Source organism: Equus caballus, chromosome 12 (assembly GCF_041296265.1).
Source record: "Equus caballus isolate H_3958 breed thoroughbred chromosome 12, TB-T2T, whole genome shotgun sequence".
Classification (NCBI taxonomy): Eukaryota; Metazoa; Chordata; class Mammalia; order Perissodactyla; family Equidae; genus Equus; species Equus caballus.
This window is the reverse complement of record NC_091695.1, coordinates 11,629,332-11,656,383: the sequence shown is the minus strand read 5'-3', so window position 1 is coordinate 11,656,383 and position 27,052 is coordinate 11,629,332. Positions and strand designations below refer to the sequence as shown.

The window sequence follows — 27,052 nt, the reverse complement described above, 5'->3', positions numbered from 1 at the left end:
TTCTGCCAGTGTCATATGTGACAATACCACACAAACTGATAAGGTCCTTCTGATTGACCACTGACATTTCCTGCTTATGTGCTAAGCACCAGCCACAAGGAACTTCTCACAGTTTCCCAAAGGAACGGTGTTGCTTCACGCTATCATACTTTCCAAAATCTTGTTTGTTCTTTTTAAAATGTACTCCTTATTTGTTTAACAGCTTTCTACTACTCCAAGATCCATCCCAACTGTCTTTACTGCTTTATAGCCTTCCTCAACTTCTGCAGGACGAACGATTTCCCCCTCTGTACCATCACTGAATCTTACATACGGCTCTAATAATCATTTATATCCTACGGAAACTATTTCTAGACTACTCTATTTCTTCTCCTGGAATGTGACCTCCTGGGGGCAAGTATTGTCACTTACTTATTTGTATTTTAAGCATCTCATATACTAGCTATGGAGAATGCATTGAAAAAATAATATTGTCTCTCGTTAGCTTTCTGCCTTCTTCGGCATTGGTTTTTTCACTTACTAGGTGTGTGAACCAGAACAAGTTAGTTAACTTTCTCGATTTCAGTTTCATTGTCTGTGCAAAGGAGATATAATAGTATCTACCTAATACATTGGATTGCTGTGAAGAAAAATGAGATAATCTACACAGGAAGCACTTAATAAATGCTAATTGCTATTATTAACATTATTTTCATTTCTGATTTTTTTTTATATCTAGAAATTCCATTGGGATCTTTTTGTTGTTGTTGCTGAGGAAGATTAGCCCTGCTAACATCTATTGCCAATCTTCCTCTTTTTTTGCTTGAGGAAGATTAGCCCTGAGCTAACATTTGTGGCAGTCTTCCTCTATTTTATATGTGGGACGCTGCCACAGCATGGCTGATGAGTGGTGTAGGTCCACGCCTAGAATCCAAACCTGAGATCCTGGGCAGCCAAAGTGTAGTGCACTTAACCACTAGGCCATGAGGGCAGCCCCCCTGGATCTTTTTAACATCTCCCCTTAATCTCCTAATCATATTCACGTTTTTCTTTACATACTTAAGCATATCTATATGATTTAAAATAATTGTTTAAAGGTCCTTATTAGTTAATTCTGTCCTCTCAGTCATTTCTGGGTCTGTGTTTCTATTGATTGATTTTTCTCCTGGTTATGGGTCACATCTTCCTGCTTCTTTTAACGTCTGGTAATTTTTAATTGGATGCCAGACTTTAGAATTTTATGTTGTTGAGTGCTAGATTTTATTGAATTTCTTTAAGGAGTATTGAATTTTGTTCTGTTATACAGTTAAATTACTTGCAGATCAGTTTAATCCTTTCTGCTTCCAAGTTGCTGAGGACTCTATCCCACGCCCATGCCCTGTGTATTCTGGGGCTTCTCCACTCCAGACGGTGGAAGTGGGAACTACCCCCAGCCCTGTGTACACTCCAGGAATTGCTTGGCCTGCTGCTTTCTGGTGGTTCTTTTCCCAGTCCACACATGTGCAGAGTTTGAAGCTACGGCCTCAAATATCCCCTTGTAGCTCTCTGAAGCTCACTGGGCAACGCCCTCCTCGCTGTGCCCAGCCCTGCAAATTCTGGCCACTTGGCCTCCCTAGAGCCCAGTCTCTGCCTCGTCAACTCAGGAAGACTCCTGGGCTCTGTGACAGTCTCCCTTCCTGTACTGCCTCTTGGCAAGTGCCTCTCAGGGACCACCGTCCCACACTGACTGTTGTCCAATGTCTGAAACGGTTGTTTCAGATTCTTTATCTGATTTTCCAGTTGTTTATGGCAGGAGCACAATTCCTTCATGGGCAGAAGAAGAAGTACCTATCATGATTTTATTAAATGAAATATATATATTCACTGATAAAAGCACAAAGCTCAAAATTCTATTCTAGTAAACTGGACAAAAAACTCTTTTGAACTAATATCCCTAAACAGAAGTGAAGATTCCTTCAAAGCAATTACAATCTTTGCCAGACTTGGAAAATTCAGATTAACCTTTCTACATTGAAAGAAATACCAAAGTGAGAAGTCGACTTTTAAAGGTTTAATTATATATATATATATATATTTTTTTTTTTTTTAAGATTGGCACCTGAGCTAACAACTGTTGCCCATCTTTTTTTTTTCCCTGCTTTTTCCTCCCCAAATTCCCCCAGTGCATAGTTGTATATTTTGAGTTGTGGGTCCCTCTAGTTGTGGCACGTGGGATGCCGCCTCAGCACGGCCTAATGAGCGGTGCCATGTCCGCGCCCAGGATCCAAACCAGTGGAACCCTGGGCCACGGAAGCAGAGCGCGCGAACTTAACCACTTGGCCACGGGGCCGGCCCGGCTTGTTATATTTGAATAGATCTTTTTTGCTTCTACAAGTCTAAAGTTGCCTAGATAGCAAGAGGTCCACAACAGTCTTTATGAGGTTATTTGAAATTTAGACAAAGGAAAATTAGCATCATTCAATACTCAGTCCTGCAGAAATGACATCGCATCTCTGTACTTGGTAAAAACTGGGATCAAATGTTTCTGGCCAGAAGGGATCAGGTCCTTAGTTTTCTACAGGTGGCTTCAGTTTTAGACGTGCTCTTCTTTTGCTACCTCCCAGAAGAGTCAGTTTCCTCCTGATAATGCTAACTGTGGACATGATGTTCTAAGGACGTCATTTGCAGGAGAACGATACAGTAGCAGCTCCACTGAGTAGGAGTCTGGTACTTGGGATTCTAATTGAAAAAACGGGGCTTAATAAATCCTTTGTTTTGGAAGCCTGCCTCTGAGTGTTTTTTGCTCATTCTGGATTAAAATTGGGGACTGACACATTCTGGGACTGAAAGATGTTCTAAAGTTTCCTGGAAGAAACTGAGAATATATAAAAACTATTTAACCAAAGATTTTCGGATCACCTAGACACAAATGTTGTATTTGGTCTTTAAGAAATCAAAGGCTGTCTGATTAAGAAGCATGACAATAAACATCTAGCGTAAAATCCAGGTCTTGTTTATGGCACAGGAGACACAGGGAGAACTTGGAGCTGCCTCCTCTCAGCAGCTGGATGAACCACTGGCAGCTGCTGTAAGAAAAAGAAACCCACATCTGCTTAGTCCAAATGCTATATGGATCCCTCGTGATAGAAAATAAATTCCTGAAGAGGCCCCTCTTCTAAATCAAGAAGGGAATTAAGGATATCTAAAGAATGTTTTCCATAGTTATCTCCACGTGCTAGTTCACAGAAACCAGCTCTAGCTGTATATGCCATTCTTCAATATAGTGAGTATTTAATAAATATTTGCTGACTGATTAAGAGACTGGGAAAGGACTGGGAAAGACAGGTTCTGATGAAATAGTACAAACCACTTATATATCCATAGCTCCCAGTTTTGTTTATGTAGAGACCAAAGGGTTAGTTTTTCTGAGGTAATTCACTTAAAATTGAGTCCACATTGATTTCTGCCCACTAGAACGTATATTCCGTAAAGGAGATGATGCTATTCTCAGCACACTAAGTACTTCTTGCATGACAGTATAATTGAGATGGATGACCTCTAGAGTTACATGTCACAGAAGCTGTGATTGGAACAGTAGAAACAGCACATTAGCATATCAGTAAATCTGCGTTCTATTTCCAGTTTGGTTACTAATCCACCGCACAATCCTTCTGCAAGTCACACGATTTCATTATTTACAAACTGGGCGCAATAATACCTACCTTACCTATTTCTGAGGCTAGTGGAAATGATCTAAGATACTAGGTTGAAGGAGTTCTAGAAAAAGTTTCAGGACCTATATACAAAGTAGCAGTGGCATCCTTTCGAGCAGGGTGGGGGATGTCGTAAAGTCAACGAAAGCAGGAGATTTACCTGCTCACTTACTGTGACTCCAGCGCCAGGCACATGGTAAGGCTACAGGAAATATTTGTTGAATGAATGAGGCAACAGGTTAGGCCTTCTTCTACTTTAAGTTAGGATCACTAGAGAACACTATTAGTTAGAAATCACTATAGTCTTAAAGGTATTCAATACTTATTCGGAAAAACATAATATGAAGGTAGGAAAGAGAACAGGCCCTTGAAAACAGACGTGAACAAAGATTTTGATGCAGAGGTTCTAAATCTGAAAGTTTCAGAGCAATTTCACCTATTTTAATATTCCGAATGTAACAATCGAGTGCCATTTGTAAAAAGAAGCTCTCAGACGGTATCTTTTGCTCTTTACCTCTCCAACATAAAGACTCAGTTAAGACATTTTCAATGTTTTTCTTAACATTTTCCTCGGAATATAATCATAAGATGTCAAACCAAATATGCAAATATAAAAGGGACTCGCATTTTCCAGTTCAACAGCTTTTCTCTCAAGGATTTTAGGGTGAAATGCAAATCTTACTTTAGTAATTTTTATTGTGCTTCCCAAAGTCTGTATTTCTAGAACCTGAGTATTTCCTGCTGCTTAATGAAGCTTCTTCACTGTGTCATAAAGACATTTCAACTTTTCAAAAACTTAACATATCACATCATTCACATTAGCCAAAGGATGGACGCCAGCCACCAAGGATCCATTGACAGATGGATAAACAAAATGTATACACATACAATGGAATGTTATTCAGCCTCTAAAAGGAAGGAAATTCTGACACGTCACAATGTGAATGAACTCTGATGATATCATGTTAAGTGAAATTAGTGATTTACAAAAGGATAAATATTATATGACTCCATTCATGTGAGGCACCTTGGATAGTCTAATTCCTAGAGCCAAAGCAGAGTGGTGGTTACCAAGGACTGGGGGAAGGGGGATGGAGACAGTGTTTAATGGATACAGAGTTTCAGTTTGGGAAGATGAAAAGGGTCTGGAGATGGATGGTGGCGATGGTTTCAGAGCGTACGTAACACTGCAGAACTGTACGCTTACCTGGAAATTGATCACTGGTCTTCTCACTCGCCTCAGAGGCGGAACCCAATCAGCACATCCTGTGGCTGCTGTCTCTGAAAGCGCCCCGTCCGCCTCCACGGATCCTGCCTTAGTGTTGACTCTCGCTCTCTCTCCTCAGCTGCTGAGATTCTCCTGACTACGCTCCTAGCTTCCAGTCTCGCCCTTGAAGCCATTTCCACACTGCCTTTAGAATGATCTTTCTAGAACTCAGATATCATCACACCAGTTCTCAGGAGAACCTTCTCTACCCCACTCTCTCCCCTTTCTCTAGAGTAGTACTCCCTTCCCACCCCCCACTCAGGAGCTTCCTTCTTTGTATTCACAGCATTCCTTCAGTTGGGTGGATGGCATTTTAATATTTGCCAAGAGCAAAGGCTCTGGAGCCAGACTGCCTGGGTACGAATCTGGTCTCAGCATTTACCATGGAATCTGTCAAGTTATTGAACTCCTCTGATCCTCAGTTTCATTGGTTATAAAATGGGGACTATAGTATCAACCATAGAGAAATGTTGTGAAGATTAAATAAATTACTACATGTAAAATGCTCACAGCTACACTCGGCTCTTAGTAAGTATCATTAGTGATAGTGATGGTAGTAGCAGTGTTGGTGGTATCTCTGACACCTGATGGATAGCACCTTAAAAGTAAGGTGTTCTGGGGCAGGCTGGTGGCAGAGCAGTTAAGTTTGTGCGCTCTGCTTCAGCGGCCCAAGTTCGCCAGTTAGGATCCCAGGTGGGGACCTACGCACCAGTTATCAAGCCATGCTGTGGCAGGCGTCCCACATATAAAGTAGAGGAAGATGGACACAGATGTTAGCTCAGGGCCAATCTTCCTCAAAAAAAAAAAAAAAAGGGTAAGGTGTTCTGAGAGCCTTGAATAGCATGCACTCAAGCCGTATTTATAGGAACAAAAGAAAGACAGAAGTTTGGAAGGAAGAAAGGAAGGCAAGAAAAGAATTTGTGAAGACTTACCGCCATTTTTGCCCACAGTTCGGAAGCATCTCCAGAAGGCCCGTAAGAAGGATGCCCTATTGTGAGGGGTGGCTTGGATGAAGCTGAATTCCCGAAAGAGAATGTGAGTTCCCTGACATACACTGTTAAAACTGCAAAGAGAAAAATCAAGAAATCATCATTAGATGGATAGTTCTGGAAAGCTGGAATCAGAATGAAATATCAAGGCCAGATAGAACCGTTGCCAAAAAGGGGGAAAATCTTTTTTCTCCAACAAAACTCTGAACTATAGATTAGACAAAACTCTGAACTGTGAGGAAGTCCCTTCATAGAACCACATCCCTCTGAGTCCAGTTGGAGTCCACTTCCTCTCGGCGCTTCCCACCTCCCACATGTACACTGAGGAAGTTTAAAGCAGCCACTGGAGCATCCACCCCAAGGGAAATCCTCCAGTCTTCAACTGGATGACTCTGGCACTCATATGTTTTTGGAGAATACTTCTCCCCCTATCTCTTTTGGAATTATGTTTCCTTAAAGACATTCTTTCTATACTCTCTGACCTTTACCAGCTGCCATAGAACAATATGGCTTACAGGGCCATAAGTGAGTTGTCAGTTCCAGTTTGGGGTGGGGGGGTATTGAATACCTCTTTGACAAGAACCTCAGAGGCAAATCCATGTGTCAAAGGATACACAAGGTTCCAGACAAAACACTAAAGGCAAAGAGAAGGAGGGTAGAAAGTGGCCCCTGAATCAGAGTATGAAGCAAAGCCCCAGGGCCCAAGTGAGTCATTGTTTAAGCTGGGCCGGGGAAGGGGAAAAAAATATACTCCATTGCCTTTGGGTTCTTCTGCCAAAGAAATAAAGGCTGTAGAGCCAGGCGTAATCTAAAAATGGAAATTCCACCAAAGAATAGGCAGTTCTCCAGTAATCGTCACTACCAAAGGCAGACTTCAGGTTCGAGAAAACTCCTAAATTCCCTGACAAGTAAATCATGAGTGGAAAATGGGTTAGACAGAGGCAGAAATTAAACTGAAGATGGCAAGCAATAGAGGGACAGTGGTAATTCCAAATGCCACTTTTCATTTGTTGACCGCTTAAAGGGGAAAAAATCTGAATCTCTGAATTAAACAGGAAAAAATTTCAGGAGCCACCTACCTATTCCATTTTCCTTGTCCCTGACCAAGTTCATGGGGAAGTGTCTAAACTGTCGTTGATAGAGTATGTTATCACTTTGGGTAAAATTAGCCTCTTCCTGTTAATAGTAACAACACTATACGAAAAAGCAAATTACACATTCTTCCCTCCATGGAAAACTAGTGTGGAAATCTACTTCTAAGACACTGTGAGGGAGTATGAGAACAACATCTGGCACAGGATTAGGTTAGAAGAGAGATTTCTAACAAGCAATGAAAAGTGTTCGCCTAACCATGCAGTTTGTGGCGATGCTGTTGTTTTGAGCAAAGGAAAATGAAAAATAAAGCAAATGAACTGTTACAGGTAAATGGAGGAGGCCACATTGCTAGCAAATGAAGTCTAAAATGATAACATTCTAGCCTAAATTTATGAAGCCATACAGCAAAGAATTAGTTCCAAAGTGTGCTTCATACTCCCCAAGGGAAAAAAGCTGGTGCCTAGGTCACGGTCTACACTGTGAAAGAACTAATACCAGTGAAATGATATCCTTAGTGTAGCTTTTTAAAAATATCTTTTTTTCAACGACACAATAATTTACGCATTGAAGGATCTGGGTGGGCCTCACTGTACAGATAAGTAAGGATTTACACAAGAATTTACAAAATACAAATTTTATAAAACAAATTAATACAATGTCATATTCATATCCCAGTGAATATAAAGTGATTTATAATTCTATTTAGACCACTGCCTTTAGATAACCCATACCAATAAAATTCACATTCAATTAAAAGTAAAGATAATTAGAAATGTTTGATTAGGGTGGCAGCTGGTCAGTATGGAGAGCATAATCACTGTACTTAAAGAGTTAACAGATGATCTTAACACAATCAGTGAAAACCCTTTTAGATAAGATGGCCACAACGAAAATCAGAAAACACAATATTGCTCAAAGCTTTACGGTTTCTCTCCAACCTGAAATATCTTTTTCCTATCTCTATCTGTTAAAATTCTATCCAATCCTGGGGCCAGCCCTGTGGCTGAGTGGTTATGTTCACGTGCTCCGCTTCAGCAACCCAGGGTTTCCCTGGTTCAGATCCCGGGTGCAGACCCAGCACTGCTCATCAGGCCATGCTGAGGCGGTGTCCCGCACAGCACAACCAGAAGGACCCACAACTAGAACATACAACTATGTACTGGGGTCTTTAGGGAGAAGAAGAAGAAGATTGGCAACAGATGTTAGCTCAGGTGCCAACCTTTAAAAAAAATCTATCCAATCTTTCAGGACCATCTCAAACACCATGTTTTGCACAGTCTTTTTCTGATTCCACCCTGACGCCCAGGTCCCATCACATCTCACTTACAACTCTCCAATGGCGCTGGTACTCACAATTTGCTGCCTTGTTCTAAAGTTACTGGACTCATTTCCCCCACCAGACTGTAAGTTATATGGAGTAAGCACTTACGTTGTACTCATCTTTGCCTCTATCCCATTACCTAACACACAGGACACACTCCTCCATAAATAGCTGTGGTGGTTGATTCAGAAAGACAAGAAAAAACAGATAGGTAACACCAGGTGGAAAGTACGTATGAGGATTTATACTTGCGCTAGCCACACTGGAAATACTGAAAGTCTACATCCTATAAACTCTTTTAACGTCCAGGACTTTGGTCTGATAGTAGCATTGTAACACTGCAGTACCAGCTTTGTTCTCATTACTATTTGCCTGGTAAATCTTTCTCTACGCTTTTCATTTCAATCTTTCTGGGTCATTTTGTTTTAGGTATTTCTCTTATGAGTAGTATATAGCTGGATTTTGTTTTTTATCCAATCCTACATTCTCTGTATTTTAATAAGTGAGTTTTTGATATATTTGGTTAATTCCTGCCATGTTATTTTGTTTTTTTTATGAACTATTCTTCTTCTTTAATTTTTTCTTCTCTTTTCCTACTTTTTATTGTGTTAGTAAAGTTTTTTTAAAAATTACTTTCTCCACCCTCTGTTAGTTTGGAAGCTATGACAGAATCTGTGATATTTTAGTATTCCTCTTAAAAATTTAACATACATATTTAGTTACACATTTTTTTAATAAAAGGTTTTTTTTTATTATTATTAATGTTATGATAGATTACAACCTTGTGAGATTTCAGTTGTACATTTTTGTTAGTCATGTTGTGGGTACACCACTTCCCCCTCTGTGCCCTCCCCCCACCCCCCCTTTTCCCTGGTAACCACCGATCAGATCTCCTTATCAATATACTAACTTCCACCTATGAGTGGAGTCATATAGAGTTCGTCTTTCTCTGACTGGCTTATTTCGCTTAACATAATACCCTCGAGGTCCATCCACGTTGTTGTGAATGGGCCAATTTTGTCTTTTTTTATGGCTGAGTAGTATTCCATTAGTTACACATTTTTTAAAATGTTAATTACTCATTATCTTTATCACTCTCCAAAACAAGGCAAGGAACAAAGCACACTTTAAGTAACTTATTAGCATTCTTATCTTCTGATATTATTGTCTAGAATTTGATTTCTACCTTTTTTTTAATAAAAATTTTTTTATTGTGGTAAAATATATGTAACATAATACTTATCACTTTAACCATTCATGATATTTATCATTTTAACCATAACATATACATCATTTTAACCATTCTAAGTGTACAATTCAGTGGCATTAAATACATTCACAATCTTGTGTAACCATCATCACTATCTAAACCCCAAAATTTCCCATCATCCCCAATAAAAACTCTGTATTCATTAAAAAATAACTCCCCCTTCCACCTTCCTCCCACACTCTGGTAACCTCTATTCCACTTTCTCTCTCTATGAATTTGCTTATTCTAGATACCTCATGTAAGTGGAATCATACAACATTTGTCCTTCTGTGTCTGGCTTATTTCACTAAGCATAACATTTTCAAGGTCCATCCATGTTGTGGCATATATCAGATTTCATTCTTTTTCAAGGCTGAATAGTATTCCATTATATATGTACGCATTTGGTTTATCCATTCATCTGCCTATGAACACTTGGGTTGTTTCCACCTTTTGGCTACTGTGAACAATGTGGCTATGAACAAGGGTGGACAAATATCTGTTCAAATCCTTGCTTTCAATTCTTTTGGATATGTACCTAGCAGTGGAATTGCTGTGCCTTATAGTAGTTCTATGTTTAACCTTTTGAGAAACCACAAAACTGTTTTCCACAGTGGCTGTGCCATTTTACATTCTCAAGGAGAATGCACAAGGGTTCCAATTTCTCCATATTCTCACCAAAGCTTGTAATTTTCTTCTTCTTCTTTTTTTTTAATAGCCCTCCTAGTAGGTGTGAAGTGGTATCTCTTTGTGGTTTTGACTTGCATTTCCCTAATGATTAATGATGTTAAGTATCTTTTCATGTGCTACCAGCCATTTGTATATCTTCTTTGCAGAAATGTCTATTTAAGTCCTTTGCTCTTTTTTGAACTGAGTTGTTTTTCTGTTGTGGAGTTGCAGGAGTTCTTTACATACTCTGGATATGAATCCCTTATCAGATATATGATTTGCAAATATTTTCTCCATTCTATAGGTTGTCTTCTCACTTTGTTGATAGTATCCTTTGATGCACAAAAGGTCTGAATTTATCTATTTTTTCTTTTGTTCTCTGTTGCTTTTGGTGTCATATCCATGAAATCACTGCCAAATCCAACGTCATGAAGCAGTGGATTATTTTTTTCTAAGAGTTTGATAGCTTTGGCTCTTAAGTTTAGGTCTTTGATGCATCTTGAGTTAATTTTTATATAAGGTGTAAGGTAAGGATCCAACTTCCTTCTTTTGAATGCGCATATCCAGTTTTCCCAGAACCACTTGCTGAAAAGACTCATTGAACAGTCCTTTCACCCATGAATGGTACCCTTGCCACCTTTGTTGAAAATCAATCGACCAGACACGTGAGAGTTTATTTCTGGGCTCTTGATTGTATTCCAGTAGTCTCCGTGTCTGTCTTTATGCCAGCAGCACACTGTTTTAATTACTGTGGCCTTATATCAAGTTTCAAACTTGGGAAGTTTGAGTCCTCCAACTTCATCCATCCATCTTTTTCAAGACTGTCCTCGCTATTCGGGGCCCCTTAAAATTAAATATGCATTTGAAGATCAGCTGTTCCATTTCTGAGAAAAAGGCTGCTGGAATTCTGATAGGAATTGTAATGAATCTGTAGATTGCCTCTGGGTAGTATCACCATCTTAACAATGTTAAGTCCTCCTATCCATGGACATGGGATGTCTTTCCATTTATTTAGGTCTTCTTTAATTTTATTCAGCAGTTTTGCAGTTTTCAGTGTGCAAGACTTTCACCTCCTTGGCTAGGTTTATTCCCAAGTACTTAATTCTTTTAGATGCTATTGTAAATGGAATTACTTTCCTTATTTCCTTTTTGAGTGTTGATTGCTAGTGTAGAAAAGCACAACTGATTTTTGTGCACTGACTTTGTATGCTACATCTTTGCTGATCTGTCTATTAGCTCTAGTAGCTTTTCTGTGGAATCTCTATACATAGGATACGTCATCTGCAAACAGAGATAATTTTACTTCTTCCTTTCCAATTTGGATGTCTTTAATTTCTTTTGACTCTACCTTTAAATGTAAAAAATATTTATTACTTTTTTTTTTCTGCTTTATCTCCCCACATCCCCCCAGTACATAGCTGTATATCCTAGTTGCATGTCCTTCTAGTTGTGGCATGTGGAACGCCACCTGAACGTGGCCGGATGAGCGGTGCCATGTCCGCGCCCAGGATCGGAACTGGCGAAACCCAAGGCAGCCGCAGAGGAGCGTGCGTGTGAGAACTTAACCACTTGGCTTGCCCCATTTATTACTCTTTAAAATGAATAGTTAATTAAGTTTACCAACATTTCATGTCAATTTTCATGCTCACTACTGTTTTTTGCATTTTGTTCCTTCTCTCTTGGTTCAATTACTTTCTTGCTAAAGTACAGCCTTTAAGAAAGGCTGATTTCATGGGGCTGGCTCAGTGCTGTAGTGGTTAAGTTCGTGCACTCCACTTTGGCAGCCTGAGGTTCATGGGTTTGGATCCTGGGCGTGCACTTATGCACTGCTCATCAAGCCATGCTGTGGCAGCGTCCCACATACAAAATAGAGGAAGACTGGCACAGATGTTAACTTAGGGACAATCTTCCTCAAGTAGAAAGACGAAGATTGGCAACAGATCTTAGTTCAGGGACAATCTTCCTCACAAAAAAAAAAGAACGAAAGAAAGGCTGATTTCACAAAATATTCGTATGTCAAGTCATTAAGCTGTACACCTTAAACTTATACAGAGTTGTTTTGTATGTCAATTGTTTCTCAATAAAACTGGGGGAGAAAAGCTGAAAATTGTTCAAGAAAAAAAGAAAGAAAGAAAGAAAGGTCTACAATTACTTATCTGAAATCCTTGGGACTTCTATATTTTGAAATTGTCAAATTTTTTGATTTTATACAAGCATTATGTTGCACAAACCAGATGTGATATAACATCTCCAGTGGGGGTGGGGTAGCAGCCCACAGTCAAGCATATTAAAATTTCCACAGTGAAATGTATACTCACACTAAGTAGGATAAAGAAAGACCAAAATTGGCCTCGTAAACTAGTTTAGGTAAAGTTTGCCCCCAGATGAGTTTGCTGAAAACTTACCAAAAAACAACTTCAGTTCTCTAAGCTTTTTTGGTTTCCAAATTGTGAATTTCTGAATACTCTAGACCTGTCCTTTTTACAAAAGCCTGCGAGTGGTAAATGCTCTTGATTTTCATCTGCCTGAAAATATCTTTATTTTGCCCTCTGGAATGATGGTTTAACCAAATGAGGAATTCTGGGTTGTTATTTATCTTCCCTCAGCACTTTAGAGATACTACTCCATTGTCATCTGGCACCTTGCATTGTCAAGATGCCAACTATCAAACTCCCGCCATTGTTTTTTTTAGGAAGATTAGCCCTGAGCTAACTGCTGCCAATCCTCCTCTTTTTGCTAAGGAAGATTGCCCTGAGCTAACATCCGTGCCTATCTTCCTCTACTTTGTACGTGGGATGCCTACGACAGCATGGCTTATTGCCAAGCGGTGCCATGTCCGCACCCAGGATCCGAACCAGCGAACCCAGGGCCTCCAAGAAGTTGAACGTGTGAACTTAACTGCTGGGCCACTGGGCCGGCACTATGCTTTTCCTTCTGCATCTCCTTTAGATACACATTGCAGCCTCTCACTGCCTCTTACCTGTGATTTCATAGTTTTCATGTTTATCTTCAAACATTTAGTGTTATCTTCCAAATTGTGAATTCTCTATTCTAATATGTCTGGTCTAGAGTTTATTCTCTGGGTTGAGCTTTTTAAATTTCAGTAACTTTTTTATTTCTAGAACTTTTAATTGGTCCTCTAAGATATACACATGGTTTGGTTTCATTCTGCCTGTTTCTGTTTCCAAATTTTTGTTCTCTTTTTTAATAACTACTATTCCTTCTTTTATCTCCCTGAGGATCCTAAACTTGATTTCAAAGTCAATTTAAAATAATTAATTAGTTTTATTTTCTCTTGAGTAAATTTACATTTTGATTGTGGGGTTTCTTGGCTGTCTTCTTAGCATTGGTTCCCCATGTATTTTGGAATTTCAGCATGCGCACTCATCTCAGCAGGAGATATTCACTCTCTCCATTTGTCTACTCCTCACTCTCTCCTGGGGACAGGTCCTAGTCCAGAGCCCGGTCTTATATTAAATGACCTAAGGCTCCATTCCTGATGATACCGGGGATATCACTGAACCTCTGAGCAGCTTGGACCACTATGTCCTGGTTGCAAGGCTGTCTGCTTCCTCTCATACTCCCGGGTTTTATATGGGCCATTTCCCAGGTGGCAATCACAACTTTGGTGAATCTTCTTTAAAGGGGTGGGGGTAGAAGAGGCTGGCTCCAGTCTCCTGTCCTATGTCTGACACTTTTAGTTTCTACTGTTCCATGAGAAATGAGCTCTCAGTTACCTATGCTTGTTTCTGAGACCTGTAGTTTTAGCCCAATTAGCATTGTGGTTTTCTTAAGTTCCTGTCCATAGATGAATTTATATTGATTTTACACATGGCTATGTCCTTTGAATTTTCTCTTAGAAAATTTTATGTATCATTACCATGTGTTTGGAATAGATAGAGGACCAAATCACAAACACTGCAAGCCATTAGCAAATCCTAAACTTTCTATGTGCATAAAAATGTACACTCTCGTTAATTTTTCACTGTATTTAACTAAACTAAAATGTTCTTTAATAGTCATCAATCTTACCTCTAAAATCAAACAAAAAAATTCCTAGAAATATCTTAAAGCCATATAGAAGTATACTATATGCCTACCCCAAACAGATTTCTGCAAAACCAGTAGGCAAACTTCATTGAGCAAATTCTTTCATTCTTTAAGTTGTTGGGGTTTTTCTCTTGAGATTTCACATTTTTTAAATTTTCAAATAATTTTAAATTTACACAAAACTACAATAGCGCAAAGAATTCTCAAAGAACCTTTACATAGATGACTCGAATGTGAATATTTTACGACATTCGAATGCTCTCTTTCTCTCTCAATCTCTCTCTATTCCCTCTCTCTGTCATACCCACACATATAGCCATATCTAGATATTTATATATATACAGATTATATTTCAGAACTATTTAAGAGTAACTCACAGACATGAAAAATAAGGAAGTCTCATATATACCACAGTATAATGATCAAAATCAGGAAATTAAAATTGATACAACACTATTATCTAATCTACAGACCTTATTAAGATTTCACAAATTGTCCCAATAATGCTCCCTTTACAGGAAAAGAGAATTCAAGATGATACATTGCATTCGGTTGTCATGACTCTCTAGTTTCCTTTAATCTGAAACAGTTCTTGAGTCTTTGTATTTCATGACATTGACATTTTTAAAGATTACAGGTTACTTTGCAGAATGTACTTCAATTTGAGTTCGTCTGATGTTTCCTCCTGATTAAATTCAGGTTATGCCCTTTTGGTAAGATTATCGCACGAGCAAGGCTGAGTTCTCAGTGCACTGCATCAGGAGACACTTGCTGTTGACTAATTACTGGTGATGTTAACTTCGATCATTTGGTTAAAGTGGTGTCTGCCAGGTTTACCGACTGTAAAGTTATCCTTTGTAATTAATAAGTGTCTTGTGCGAAGATACTTTGACGCTGTGGAAATATACTGTTACTCTTCAAATTTTCATTTACTACTTTCAGCATCTATTGATAATTCTTGCCAGAAGCAATAACAATTATGATGGTTTTGCCAAATGGCCATTTTCCCTCTAATTGCATCATCTTATCCACATTTACAAGTTGACTTTCTACAATAAAGAGCAGATATCTGTATATATTTTTATTTCCCCTTCTTTCTTACATAAAATGTAGCATCATAAAGATATTCTTTTGTCCAATTCATAGGGATCTGCTTATTTCTTTTTAAGCTGTCATGAATAAGAAGCTCAAGACATCTCTCTTTGGATCCTCTGGCCACAAGAGAACCAGAGACATCAAAATGAAAATTTCTTTATGAATTATGTATTTTTTACCTTAAAAAGTATAAATTTAATAAAATGAAATGATCTGAGTACAAATGTCTCTTAAATTGATTTTAACAAGAAAATAAAATAAATTCCATAGTTTTCCCATTTTACTAGCTTAATATTTAACTAATTCTAGAGTGACATATCAAGAAAATGCAACAGGAATTGTGTTTAAATTAATGATTTTACAATCAGATATTTTTTAACATATTAAGTAGTGTGAGGTTTTGACACAATTTCATTTTCTCATTTAACAACAAAGGCTGTTTATAAAGGAAAAGTCATACAAAATTCTATATGTTCTATGTTTTTTCCTGAAAAACTAAAGACATAAGTTCTAAGAATTTGCTTATGATGTCACTTCCACATAAACATCTTAATTTTGGATATTAAAAAGAAAAAAGTCAGAATTGATTTAAATCACTTTGGTGAAGTGGCCAGTAACTCATAGACTACCAAGCAAAGAATTAAATATAAATGTAATCAGAGTAGCTCTATATACACAGCCATTCACGTTCCGCATATAGAAATAATAAAGAGCAAAGGACCAAATTAAAACATTCCAGCTCGTTTTCAATGTGCCAAGAGGCAAAAGTTCAAAGCTCCTACAATACTCTGTATCTTCCACGTATTCCTTGCTCTTACTCAAAGTGAGAATGGCCAATGAGCCTTGACCTACACAGGTAGATTGGATTCTAGCAGTTCAGTTTTCTTAAGCCATTCTCTTATTTCCTTTTTTCTTTCTAAAATCAGGCCAGCTCATTAGAGTAGAATATCTTCTATTAGAATTGGGATCGTCTTCTGCTGTGTTGAGATGAGGTTTATTTGCAAAGACTCCTAGACAGATGTACCAAAGTAGCGAAATATGAGAACACATCATACACAATTATGCAGCACAAACTGGCCACACTAAGGGGCTAAAAACTGAAGACAAATCACCCTCCGAAAAAGAAAAAGATTAAAGATCCAAAACATCTTAGAAAGAATCATGATTTAAAGTAAACCTTTTGTTGCTTCTAGGAACAAAAGGAAGGAAAAAAGCTATTCCATCTAAGAGGGATAGAAAAGAAGACTCTGTGGCACATGTCCCATGAACGGATCGGCAAGGTTGGCAGACTGGAGTTTTGTTCTGCAAAAAGTCACCAAAGCCTAAAGAGATATTCCTGTGGCGTGATTTGGTTCCCTGAACCAACAGTCCCTGGATTTGTTCTCTCTTTCCTTGGGAAAGGCAGATGAAACCTAAAGCCCTTAAATGTGTTCTTCCCATTGCCTCCTGCTACAGAATTGGCGATGCTAACTTGCTGAGAGAAATCAGCAGAGCGTGTCAGTTTGGTCTATGTTGCAGAACCCCAAGCAGGTTAGACAACACACTTGAGCAGAAGTGGCCTCACCTCGATTTCTTTCTTATACCGCAGCACTACAGAGAAGTTTGTGCACAAAGGTTTAATGCAGAATTTCTAAGAACTTCTAACTCTCTGGGCTGTTGTCATCTACTGTTCAAACAAACAACGCGCCTATTACAGGATACAGTATGTGAACAACATGAACCTGTACCCAAGGAGAAATCTGACGAAGTTTGGCTTTAACATATGATACGTCTGGAATAAGGTTCTACCCAAAGACACGCATCAGGTGACTCAATTGCAGGTTCTCTGTTGGCCAGGAAGAAATAAGTGTAAGCAGTATAGAAAAGAGGAGTTGGCCACACTGCAGGTGGCTGCTCACAATCCTCTTCATCTTCTCATCCCCAGTATTGGCTAAATTAGAAGTAGAATATCCAAGATCTTCGGCTTCTAAAGAAATCCCAAATTCAGGAAGAAATCCAACAGGGACTAATCAATCTTCAGTCCCTGTCTAGGGATAGGTGAACCAATCTGTGAGAACTGGGCGGCCATGGTGGTGGACGGGATTTGTAATTTCTGTAACAGGAAAACAACTAAATCAGAAGCTTATCTCTTCACTCTAATGCCTTAAGCATTGGCGTTTCATACCAAGATTTTCTTTTGCCCGAGTGAGTAATGCCCAGTAGCAGAGCTGGTTTTCAGACTACGACATCAGTAAGATGTCAATGCTGAGTTTTCTTTCCTTGGTTACTTCCCCAAGGGCTCTTCTGTCACCAAACCCCAGAAAGAATCTTAAAGCAGTGGAATAGAGCACTTGGGCTGATGCTAAGGGGAAAGGAGAGTGTTTCCAGATAAGGTGACCACCATGCAAATTCTTCTGAGGAAGGCTAAGCAAAGGACTTAGTTCTCACGGGCTCCTTCTCTGAAAGTAAAGTGCTCTTCTTTGGATCTTTGTTTGTAATTCAGTTGGGCCCCCTGCCAGAGTTAAAAAATGTTCCAAACTCCCTTTCCAAGCCTTCCAACTTCAAAACTTACTGCTGAAGGCCTGGCATGCTATGGTAAACTCCCAATTGCATATCAGCTCCTTACTCACCGAGCATCAGTCGAGAAACAAGATGATTCACTGATATCTGCTTACCCCTTGCAGTTTTAAGTGTGAAGGAACTCTTAGAAGGTTGTCTATTCCATGCCAATAGAAACAGGCAAATATATGCACCTCAGGACGGGAAATCAATGTACAGGGCACTGGGAGAAGGTTACTACCTACAGACTCCTTATGGCACGTTAGAAACTTAGATTATGAAAAGACAATGCCGCAATCTAGAAAATGCTTTTCATTCACTATTAAAAAACAGGACACAAAATTGTGTGTACATTATAATTTTAACTATATTAAGGTAGGTCTGCACAAGGAAAATGATTAAAATTTAAAAGATAATTGTAGTAGGGTTGTTGGCTTATAATTGAGTTCTTCCTCTGTCTTCCAAATATTCTGCAATGTTATTATATGTTAAACTTTTGTAATAAAAATTTCTTTTAAACAACAGTTACTATAAATCTCAAGTTTGTCTCATTCCTACAAGGCCTCTAAACAGAGGTCTTAATGACGGAACTTCCAAGAGCTGGCCTAATTTCCCTTGAAGTCCAGAGTAATCATGTTTTCACGGCCTCTCTGGGGAGACATCCCTCAGCCTTACAGGAGAAGTTCCTGGACAGAGAATGTTCCTCTTTAGAACGTTGCAGTATTTCTGTTAGATCTCGCCTCCTGCTATGTGTTACACCTCACTTTCTTTCTTTGTGGTCTCCAAACCTGTTATCTATTATGTATTTCTTTCTCTTCAGCTCTTTCAGCCGCCGTATTTCTTTTGTCAACTGGCTCCCGTCTGTCCTATTTTCTTCTGCTTGTGAAGCTGAATTTAGTTTTGTGGGTAAGGCTCCCTTCAGTCATCTGCAAACAGATCCTGCCATTCCTTCCCACAATGTGACTCCTCTCTACCTCCAGACCTCAAAACAACTTGTGTCTGTTTTACTGCCAGACCACATATCATATTCTCATCTAATTTCTCGTCAGTTTTCTTCTTTAGCTTTTTCAACTCGGTACTAATTTCCTTCCAGGTTTTTTCCACCCATTGCACATCTGTGCTTTGTACAGCACTAAAAAGCACTTTAAGGTAAATTCTATTTTATTTTCTGCCTTCAGCTATAGCTTTTAGGTCCTTTCATGTCATCCTTTTATTCTCACGAGGATCCCCAAAATGTTCCCGTTAGTATCACCTGCAGATGTCGTTGAAAAGCCAACACTGTTTTCACGGGTCCTGTAAATGTTACAGATTCCTTCCTTGTACCACCCCATTGAAGAGCTGGAGATGTTACATCAACTCTCTTGGTTCAAAGTCCAGCAAGTAATTCTCAAACCACCATCCTTTGTTCTTGTTCAAGATGATATGAATTAGGTTGGGAAAAAAAAAGATTCATACGAAAGCTTTAGTCATAGGCCAAGCCTTCTTGGACTCGATCATAATTCAAAATGATGATAAAATTGAAGGGTGTCTGGGGTGCAGGATCCGTTCTTTTAGAGCCTCACACACCAGCCTTGCAGCTGCTGACTCCATTCTCTTCCTTGTGACTATCATCTTATCACGTCTTGTGTCCTGTTACTGCCATTATTTCCAGAATCATCTTCTTTTTGTTATTTTTTGTTTTATCTCCAAAGCTGGTTTTACTTTTGTAGAAAACAAATGCAGTTTCTTTCAGTAGCCATGTATACTTGTCTTTTAAAGCTCCGGATAAATCCATGGATATTTTTATAGTACTCATTTTCCTGACTTTAGTTGAAAGCTGTTTTGTGTTGTTTTATCTTTCCAAGTTGAAGTCCATTCTTCCCAATTTTTTTCATTGGTTAGGAACTCCTAAAATAAGAGAGCTCTAGGCATGCATGATTAAAGTAGTCTTAAGGATCCAGTAGCCTATGACAGAAAAAGATCAGCTTCATCCTGATACCTTTTAAAAAATCCCTTCAGATTTTCTTATTAACTCATCAGATTTCAAGATCACTCCGATTTGTTTTCTTATTTCCAACAGACAGTTTTATTTCTAAAGACATATGAGGAAAAAACTCTAGATAGTAGGCAGGATCTTACGCCAACTTCTTGAAATTAGATGAGAATCTAACGTGTTCTTTGGTTAAAGACCTCAGAGAAAGAGGTGCCACGATTCTAAAGATCCCGGGATAGCTGTTCCAGTAAGTCTTAAAAGAAGACCATAAAAACTTAACAAGGGGCTTCCCTGTTCCCTGAACACCTGGTTGTCAGGTAAAGTCTTGAATTCATTCACACAAACTTTCTCTGTGACATAAACCTTCTTAATACTGATTTATTTCAGAACATGAGCATTCTCTAATTCTCTGTGTGGTTCCATTTAACCAACTCCCACTCTCCTAAGGGCCAAAGGACATTTCTCAGTATTCTTTTGTGATTGACTGAAAATCACAAAGTAGCTATAGAGAGAGAATGTAATGAAAATCTGTACTAAAAACTCACTTTCCCTGCCAAACTTTTAAAGATTTACTTTAAGTAAGCAATGATTTAAAAAAAGAAAGAAAAAAGAGGGAAACAAACAATAACTTGAACATAAACTTGTATCTTAGAAAGTAAGATATTGGTAGAATTACCATATGATCCAGCAATTCCACTTCTGGGTTTATAGTCAAAAGAAATAAAAGTAGGGACTTAGATATTTGTACACTCATGTTCACGGCAGTACTATTCACAGAAGCCAAAAGGGGGAAGCAACCAAAGTGTTCAACAATGGATGAATGGATAAACAAAATGTGATATATGCATACAATGAAATATTATTCAGTCTCAAAAAAGGAGGGAAATTCTACATACATGCCACAACATGGATGAACCTTGAAGACATTATGTTACATGAAATAAGACAGTCACAAAATGACAAAGATTGTATGATTCCACTTACATGAGGTACCTAGTGTAGTCAAGTTCATAGAAAGAGAAAGTAGAAATGGTGGTTATCCGGGGCTGGGGGAGGAGGGAACGGGGAGTTAATATTTAGTGGGGACAGAGTTTCAGTTTGGGAAGATGAAAAAGTCCTGGAGATGAATGGTGGTGATGGTTTCAGAACAAATATGAATGTACTTAACGCACAGAAGTGTGCACTTAAAAATGGTTAAAACAGGGGCTGGCCTGGTGGCACAGCAGTTAAATGCGCACATTCTGCTTAGGCGGCCCGGGGTTTGCTGGTTCAGATCCTGAGTGTAGACATGGCACCGCTTGGCAAGCCATGCTGTGGTAGGCATCCCACATATAAAGTAGAGGAAGATGGGCATGGATGTGAGCTCAGGGCCAGTCTTCCTCAGCAAAAAGAGGAGGATTGTCAGCAGATGTTAGCTCAGGCCTAATCTTCCTCAAGAACAAGAAAAAGGTTAAAACGTTAAACTTTATGTTATGTACATTTTACAACAATAAAAATTAAAGAAAGTAAGATATTGGTGTCAAATACCCGTATGTATATTTATAGAATTGCCTGATGGAATGAGAAATTGGAAATTACAACCAAAACATTTCTTAGAGTGGTTCTTGAAGTAAGAATGACTACAGCCTTGCTACCTAAAGCATGGCCCAAGGACAGCAGCATTGGTATCACTTAGAAGCCTGTCAGAGATCAGAATCTCAGACCCCACCCCAGACCTACTAAATCTGATTCTGTGTTTTAACAAGACTCCCAGGTGATTCACATGCACAGAAAAGTTTCAGAAGCACTAGTGTGGGGCAAATCTTATCACTTCCTAGCTGTGTGACCTTGGGCCAAGTACTTAACCACTTTGTGCCACAATTATTATCTGTAAAATGATGACAGGAATGCTTACTGCAAAAGGTTGCCAGAGATTAAACGTGATAATACTGCATGTTGTATAATCTCTGGCACATTCAGTGACTACTAGCTGTTGTTATTACTTTGCTGGGGAGAAAATCTATCAAAGTTGATTCCAGGGACTTTTCCAAAAATAGTAGACTTAAGAAGTCAATATTTTTCAGAGGATAAGAATGGTGCCTGGCTTTAAGAGATAATTGTAAAAAAGGATACATGGGAGATAATAGTTTGGGCAAAGTACAGAGAAATGGAAACACTTTCTTCAGAAGACCCAATATGGCATGTAGAGTAGAGGTGTCAAATTCATTCACAATGGGGAAATATTTTTCTTGTTAAAGTATGGGAGGATGAGACTAATACTATTTACAAAATATAAATAAAGTGGAAGTAGCATTTAATAAGACAATGTCACATTTTTAAGCCATTTTCCGGGGCCAAGTGGTATGTTTCTCACATGTCTGAAATCCCCATAAGGGATAGAACCTTTCAGCTGAAATATCAAAAATGTATTTGACTTACGTGATAAAGGACCAACTATTTGGCTGAGGGAGCAAAGTGGAAGAGAGTGAAATATTGACAAGGGGAGGTGACAAAAAGGATAGCTACACAGGCGCCCAGGAACTGCTGGCACCTGGACCACAACTCTCAGAAGATGCTATTGAGTTCCTAACCTAATTTCTCTGGCAGGAGATCTTTCCTTGTCCCAGAAAAGGCTTTTGGAGACAGAGAGGATTAAAAAAATAATATTGCTAAGAAGTGAGGTTGCTGGGCTTGCACTTTACTATCCGGAATCCCTTTATCTCTCTTGAGAGCCCCCCAGATCTCTTTTATTCTAGGTCAGTAATTTAACACTCTCAGCTCCCAATTCAAAGCCTGTAATGACCTTGCTGTGCTGAATTATTAGCCCAGGATATAGAAAGAGAGAGAGAGGGAGGGAAAAAAACCCTAAAAATAACAGAGGCCTTTTGATCAGAGCACCAAACTCCACTTCGCTGTAACTCAAGCTCCTCATTCTTATATGGCAGGAATTAAGGACTCCCCCTGCCAGGCAGGACCCTATTAAAAGACAATAGCTGTTTGAAAAGGGTAAGCAAGTTGATATGGATATAATAGGCCACATATGGGGGCCCCTTTCTACTCTGAAATAAAGCTCCTTCTTAAGAGTTGTGAGCTGGGAAATCCAGTATTCAGCAAGGCAGGAGGAGGAGGCACCACAGAAGACAGCGGGTGGCCGTGCAGAAATGCTTGAAGGTGCTTCAGAAAAAAGGGAGGAGGGCTTCGGGGAGCCTTCGGAGATGAGCATCAATCACCGAGGATAGAGGCTTTCAGAATGGCCAAGTGCTCTTCGGTCCCTAAGAGGTTTTCAGGGCCAATGATGACAAAGATTTGGTTGGAACCAATATAGTGGTTAGTTTCTCTAAAGGGTTAACAACAACAAAACAAGCAGCAAAGCAGTGAGCTCTTGCCAGGAATGATGCAGCTGGCAAAAAGTAATCCTTTCTGCCTTGTTTCAAACAACCTAACATATTAACACCCTAAACTCCTGATGAATACCATCTAGTGCCACTGAATGTTCTTAATGTTATCTTTAGGATGGGATGAAAAAAAAGATTCCCGCAAAACAGAGACAGTAGACCCCAAAGAAATCCCCTCTTGCCTACAAAGGACACCCCTCCTTGGATACAGAGAGGTAACCACAGGACACAGGACTTCATACTCTACTTACTAACCCGTTTTGCTTGTCTATCACCCAAACACTGCCCATTAGCGCATGATGCTTTTGGAGGATCCTAAATCCAAGAGAATTTCCCAACCACTGTTTTAGCTATCTCTAAGACCTTATTAGTACATTACAAAACAAAGAATGATTTAAGAGTGATTCAAGGTATTTAAAGACATTAATCTAGTTGTTTATGACTAACTTCTGAATTCCTAAATTCCTAAGCAAAAGTATCATAAAGAGATTTTTCTTTCCTCCAGGACCCTTTGCTAATAATTGCCAAATGAACAGCTCTCCAGTTCTCGTTCACTGTAATTAATGGGCTAGCTTGTTGGAATTCACAACTAAAGAAAAAACACAAGGGATCGCTCACACTTGCTTATTCCAAAGAATGGTCAACAGGGCACAAAACTGATCTTTAGCAAATTAAAGCGTTTTGCTGATTAAAGAGAAAATCTGGATTCCTAAGAAAAAAAATTTGCATCACCACTAGGCTAAAGACTCCAAAATAAACATATTATTTTTACAAAAAGTTATTAGAGACAATTGTTTCCATAAAACATTGCAATTCTAAACTGCTCTCCAGTTTAGAGACTCTGTCTTGTTTCAGATGGGGTCATCATGTAAGAAGGGAGCAATGGAGAGCACCAAACGTCATGCTCATTCCCCAATTCATGCCTCACCATATGGTGACCATATTTGCAGAAGTCCAAATTGGGACATACAGTCTAAAAAGTTTCTGTTTGGTGTGTAGGCCACTTCCAGGTGTGAGAAACAGCCTAAAGATTGGGTAGGTTTAAATGCCATATTAATTGAAATATATTAAATGTCATATTATTTAATAAATCTTAAAAGATATACAGCTTATATAATCTGAAAAATAAAATTCATTATACAGAACAGCATGTGTAGTATGATACCATTTATATAAAACTATATATCCATGGGTATATATGTAAGTAAACAAGATGTTTGAAAGGACAGAGAAAATGGAAGGAGGGAAGAAAATTTCTCGGAACTGAAGGACATGAGCTCTCAGATTGAAAGGATCCTTCAAAGTCTAGCACAATGAATGAATATAGATGCACAGCAAGGCACATCACTGTAAAAAATCAGACTCCGCCTTTTATTGGGGCTGTGGCATGATCACTTTGTAGGAGAGCATTTAGGATAGGAGATATTGGTGCAGCTATCTTTGGACAATACAATCTGCCACATTTGCCCTCTGGCCACAACAATTTACATTCCTCCTGAATGCAAATACACCCTGCCCTTCCAGACCCCCAAAGTCTAACTCCAATTTTCAGCATCAACTTACACTCCAGGATCTTGTCATATAAACCAAGTCCAAGTCCAGATGGAGTTCTTCAAGTGCAATTTCTTGGGTACAGCTCCTCAAGGATGGTTCCTCATTCGGAACACTTGTAAACTAGAGACAAGTTATATGCCCCCACACACCCAGTACGTATGTACAATGGTGATACAAGGATAGGATAACCACAATAGAATTCCATTCAAAAAGAGGGAGAACTGGAAGCAATACAGAATCATTGATCCATTGCAGTTCTGGACTCCACCCAGGCACACGTCTTATTTCCTTGATTGGGTCCCAGTATCTCTCCTGGGTAATGATTTTCCATGGCTTTTGACTATACTCTAGGCTTTGGTTCCATCTTTGAATCAAACTTTGATTTCCATACAACATAGCCTCTGTTTGCAGCTGAGTAGGTCTCTCAGCTTGCTTCCTGCCATACAAGTCTGGGGGTCCAAAGGCCACTTTTTATTTTATATTATCTATATCCTCTTTAGTCCAAGCTGGTGGTGCTTCCAACAACACAATTCTCTTAGAAACATGATAGTTCTTCTATTAACTTTATTGGGGTTTACTCCATTAGACAAAAGCTATACCCAAATCTCTTTGAGTCAGGCCCTTCTCTATTTGGGGTCCCTATGAGGTTGCTGACGACCAACATCCTTAAGGTCCTTAGGCCTTTTGTCTATCTGAAAGTCTGCAAGACTCCACCTTGAAATCTTTCTGAGGTCTTAGCAAAGGGTTCATCTTTGCCCTAAGACCACATTTCTCCCACAGCACTCTGGATTTATCTTTGTCCTGAGGCACTGTCTTACTTTGAGTACTTTTTGCTTTTTGGAAAGATTGTCTTGAGCTCTATTTCCTCTAAATTCTACTCGAAAACAAAATAATTCATTCTTTAGTCCATCTCTCTCACATTTTACTGTAGGCAGCTAGAAAGACAGGCAACCTAGAAATCTCCACAGCTAAATCATCGCTTTCATTAGGTATATTCCTTATTTTTCACATTACCCTTATTTCACATTCCTTATTTTTCACATGACAGTATTGCCAAACTTTGTCATTACATAACAAGGGTCCTCTTACCTGCTGCTTCCAATAACATTTTCCTCACTCTTTTTTTTTTTTTGCTTTCTTTAAAAAAATTGAGTTCATAATAGATTACATTGTGAAGTTTCAGTTGTACATTATTTCTTGTCTGTCACCACATAAGTGCTCCCCTTCACCCCCTGTGCCCACCCACCCCCCATCTCCCTTCCCCTGGTAACCACTGAAATGTTTTCTTTGTCCATGTGTTTGTTTCTATTCCACGTATGAATGAATTCGTATGGTGTTTGTCTTTCTCAGTCCGGCTTATTTTGCTTAGCATAACACCCTCCAGATCCCATCCATGTTGTTGCAAATGGGACAATTTTGTCTTTTTTCTGGCTGAGTAGTATTCCATTGTATTTATATATATACCACATCTTCTTTATCCAATCATTGGTCAATGGGCACTTGGATTGTTTCCATGTCTTGGCTATTGTGAATAGTGCTGGGATAAACATAGGGGCGCATATGTTACTTTGGATTGTTGATTTCAAGTTGTTTGGGTAGATACCCAGTAGTGGGATAGCTGGGTCATATGGTAGTTCTATTTTTAGTTTTCTGAGGAATCTCCATACTGTTTTCCACAGCGGGTGCACGAGTTTGCACTCCCTCCAGCAGTGTATGAGGGTTCCCTTTTCTCTACACCCTCTCCAACATTTGTTATTTTTAGTCTTAGTGACTATAGCCATTTTAACTGATGTAAGGTGGTATATTAGTGGAGTTTTAATTTGCATTTCCCTGATGATTAGTGATGTTGAACATCTGTTCATGTGTGTATTGGCCATCTGTATATCTTCTTTGGAAAAATGTCTGTTCATATCCTCTGCCCATTTTTTGATCGGGCTGTTTGTCTCTTGTTGTTCAGTTCTGTGAGTTTCTTATATATTATGGAGATTAACCCTTTTTTGGATACGTGATTTGAAAATACTTTCTCCAAGTTGGTGGGCTGTCTTTTTGTTTTGATCCTGTTTTCCTTTGCCTTGCAGAAGCTCTTTAGTCTGATGAAGTCTCACTTGTTTATTTTTTCTTTTGTTTCCCTTGTCTGAGAAGACATGGTATTCGAAAAGATCCTTTTAAGTTTGATGTCAAAGAGTGTACTACCTATATTATCTTCCA

General features: G+C 39.0%; 1 protein-coding gene across 4 annotated transcripts in view; it reads right to left on the bottom strand.

Moving 5' to 3' along the window:
• CSTPP1 (centriolar satellite-associated tubulin polyglutamylase complex regulator 1) overlaps positions 1–27,052 on the bottom strand; it is a 177,542-nt gene that overhangs the window by 89,213 nt on the left and 61,277 nt on the right. For all 4 annotated transcript variants that reach the window (XM_023654007.2, XM_001490557.5, XM_003362591.5 and 1 more), the window contains exon 3: positions 5,871–6,001. In XM_023654007.2, the coding sequence (XP_023509775.1) occupies positions 5,871–6,001 (131 nt within the window). The remainder of the gene's footprint in view (positions 1–5,870; positions 6,002–27,052) is intronic.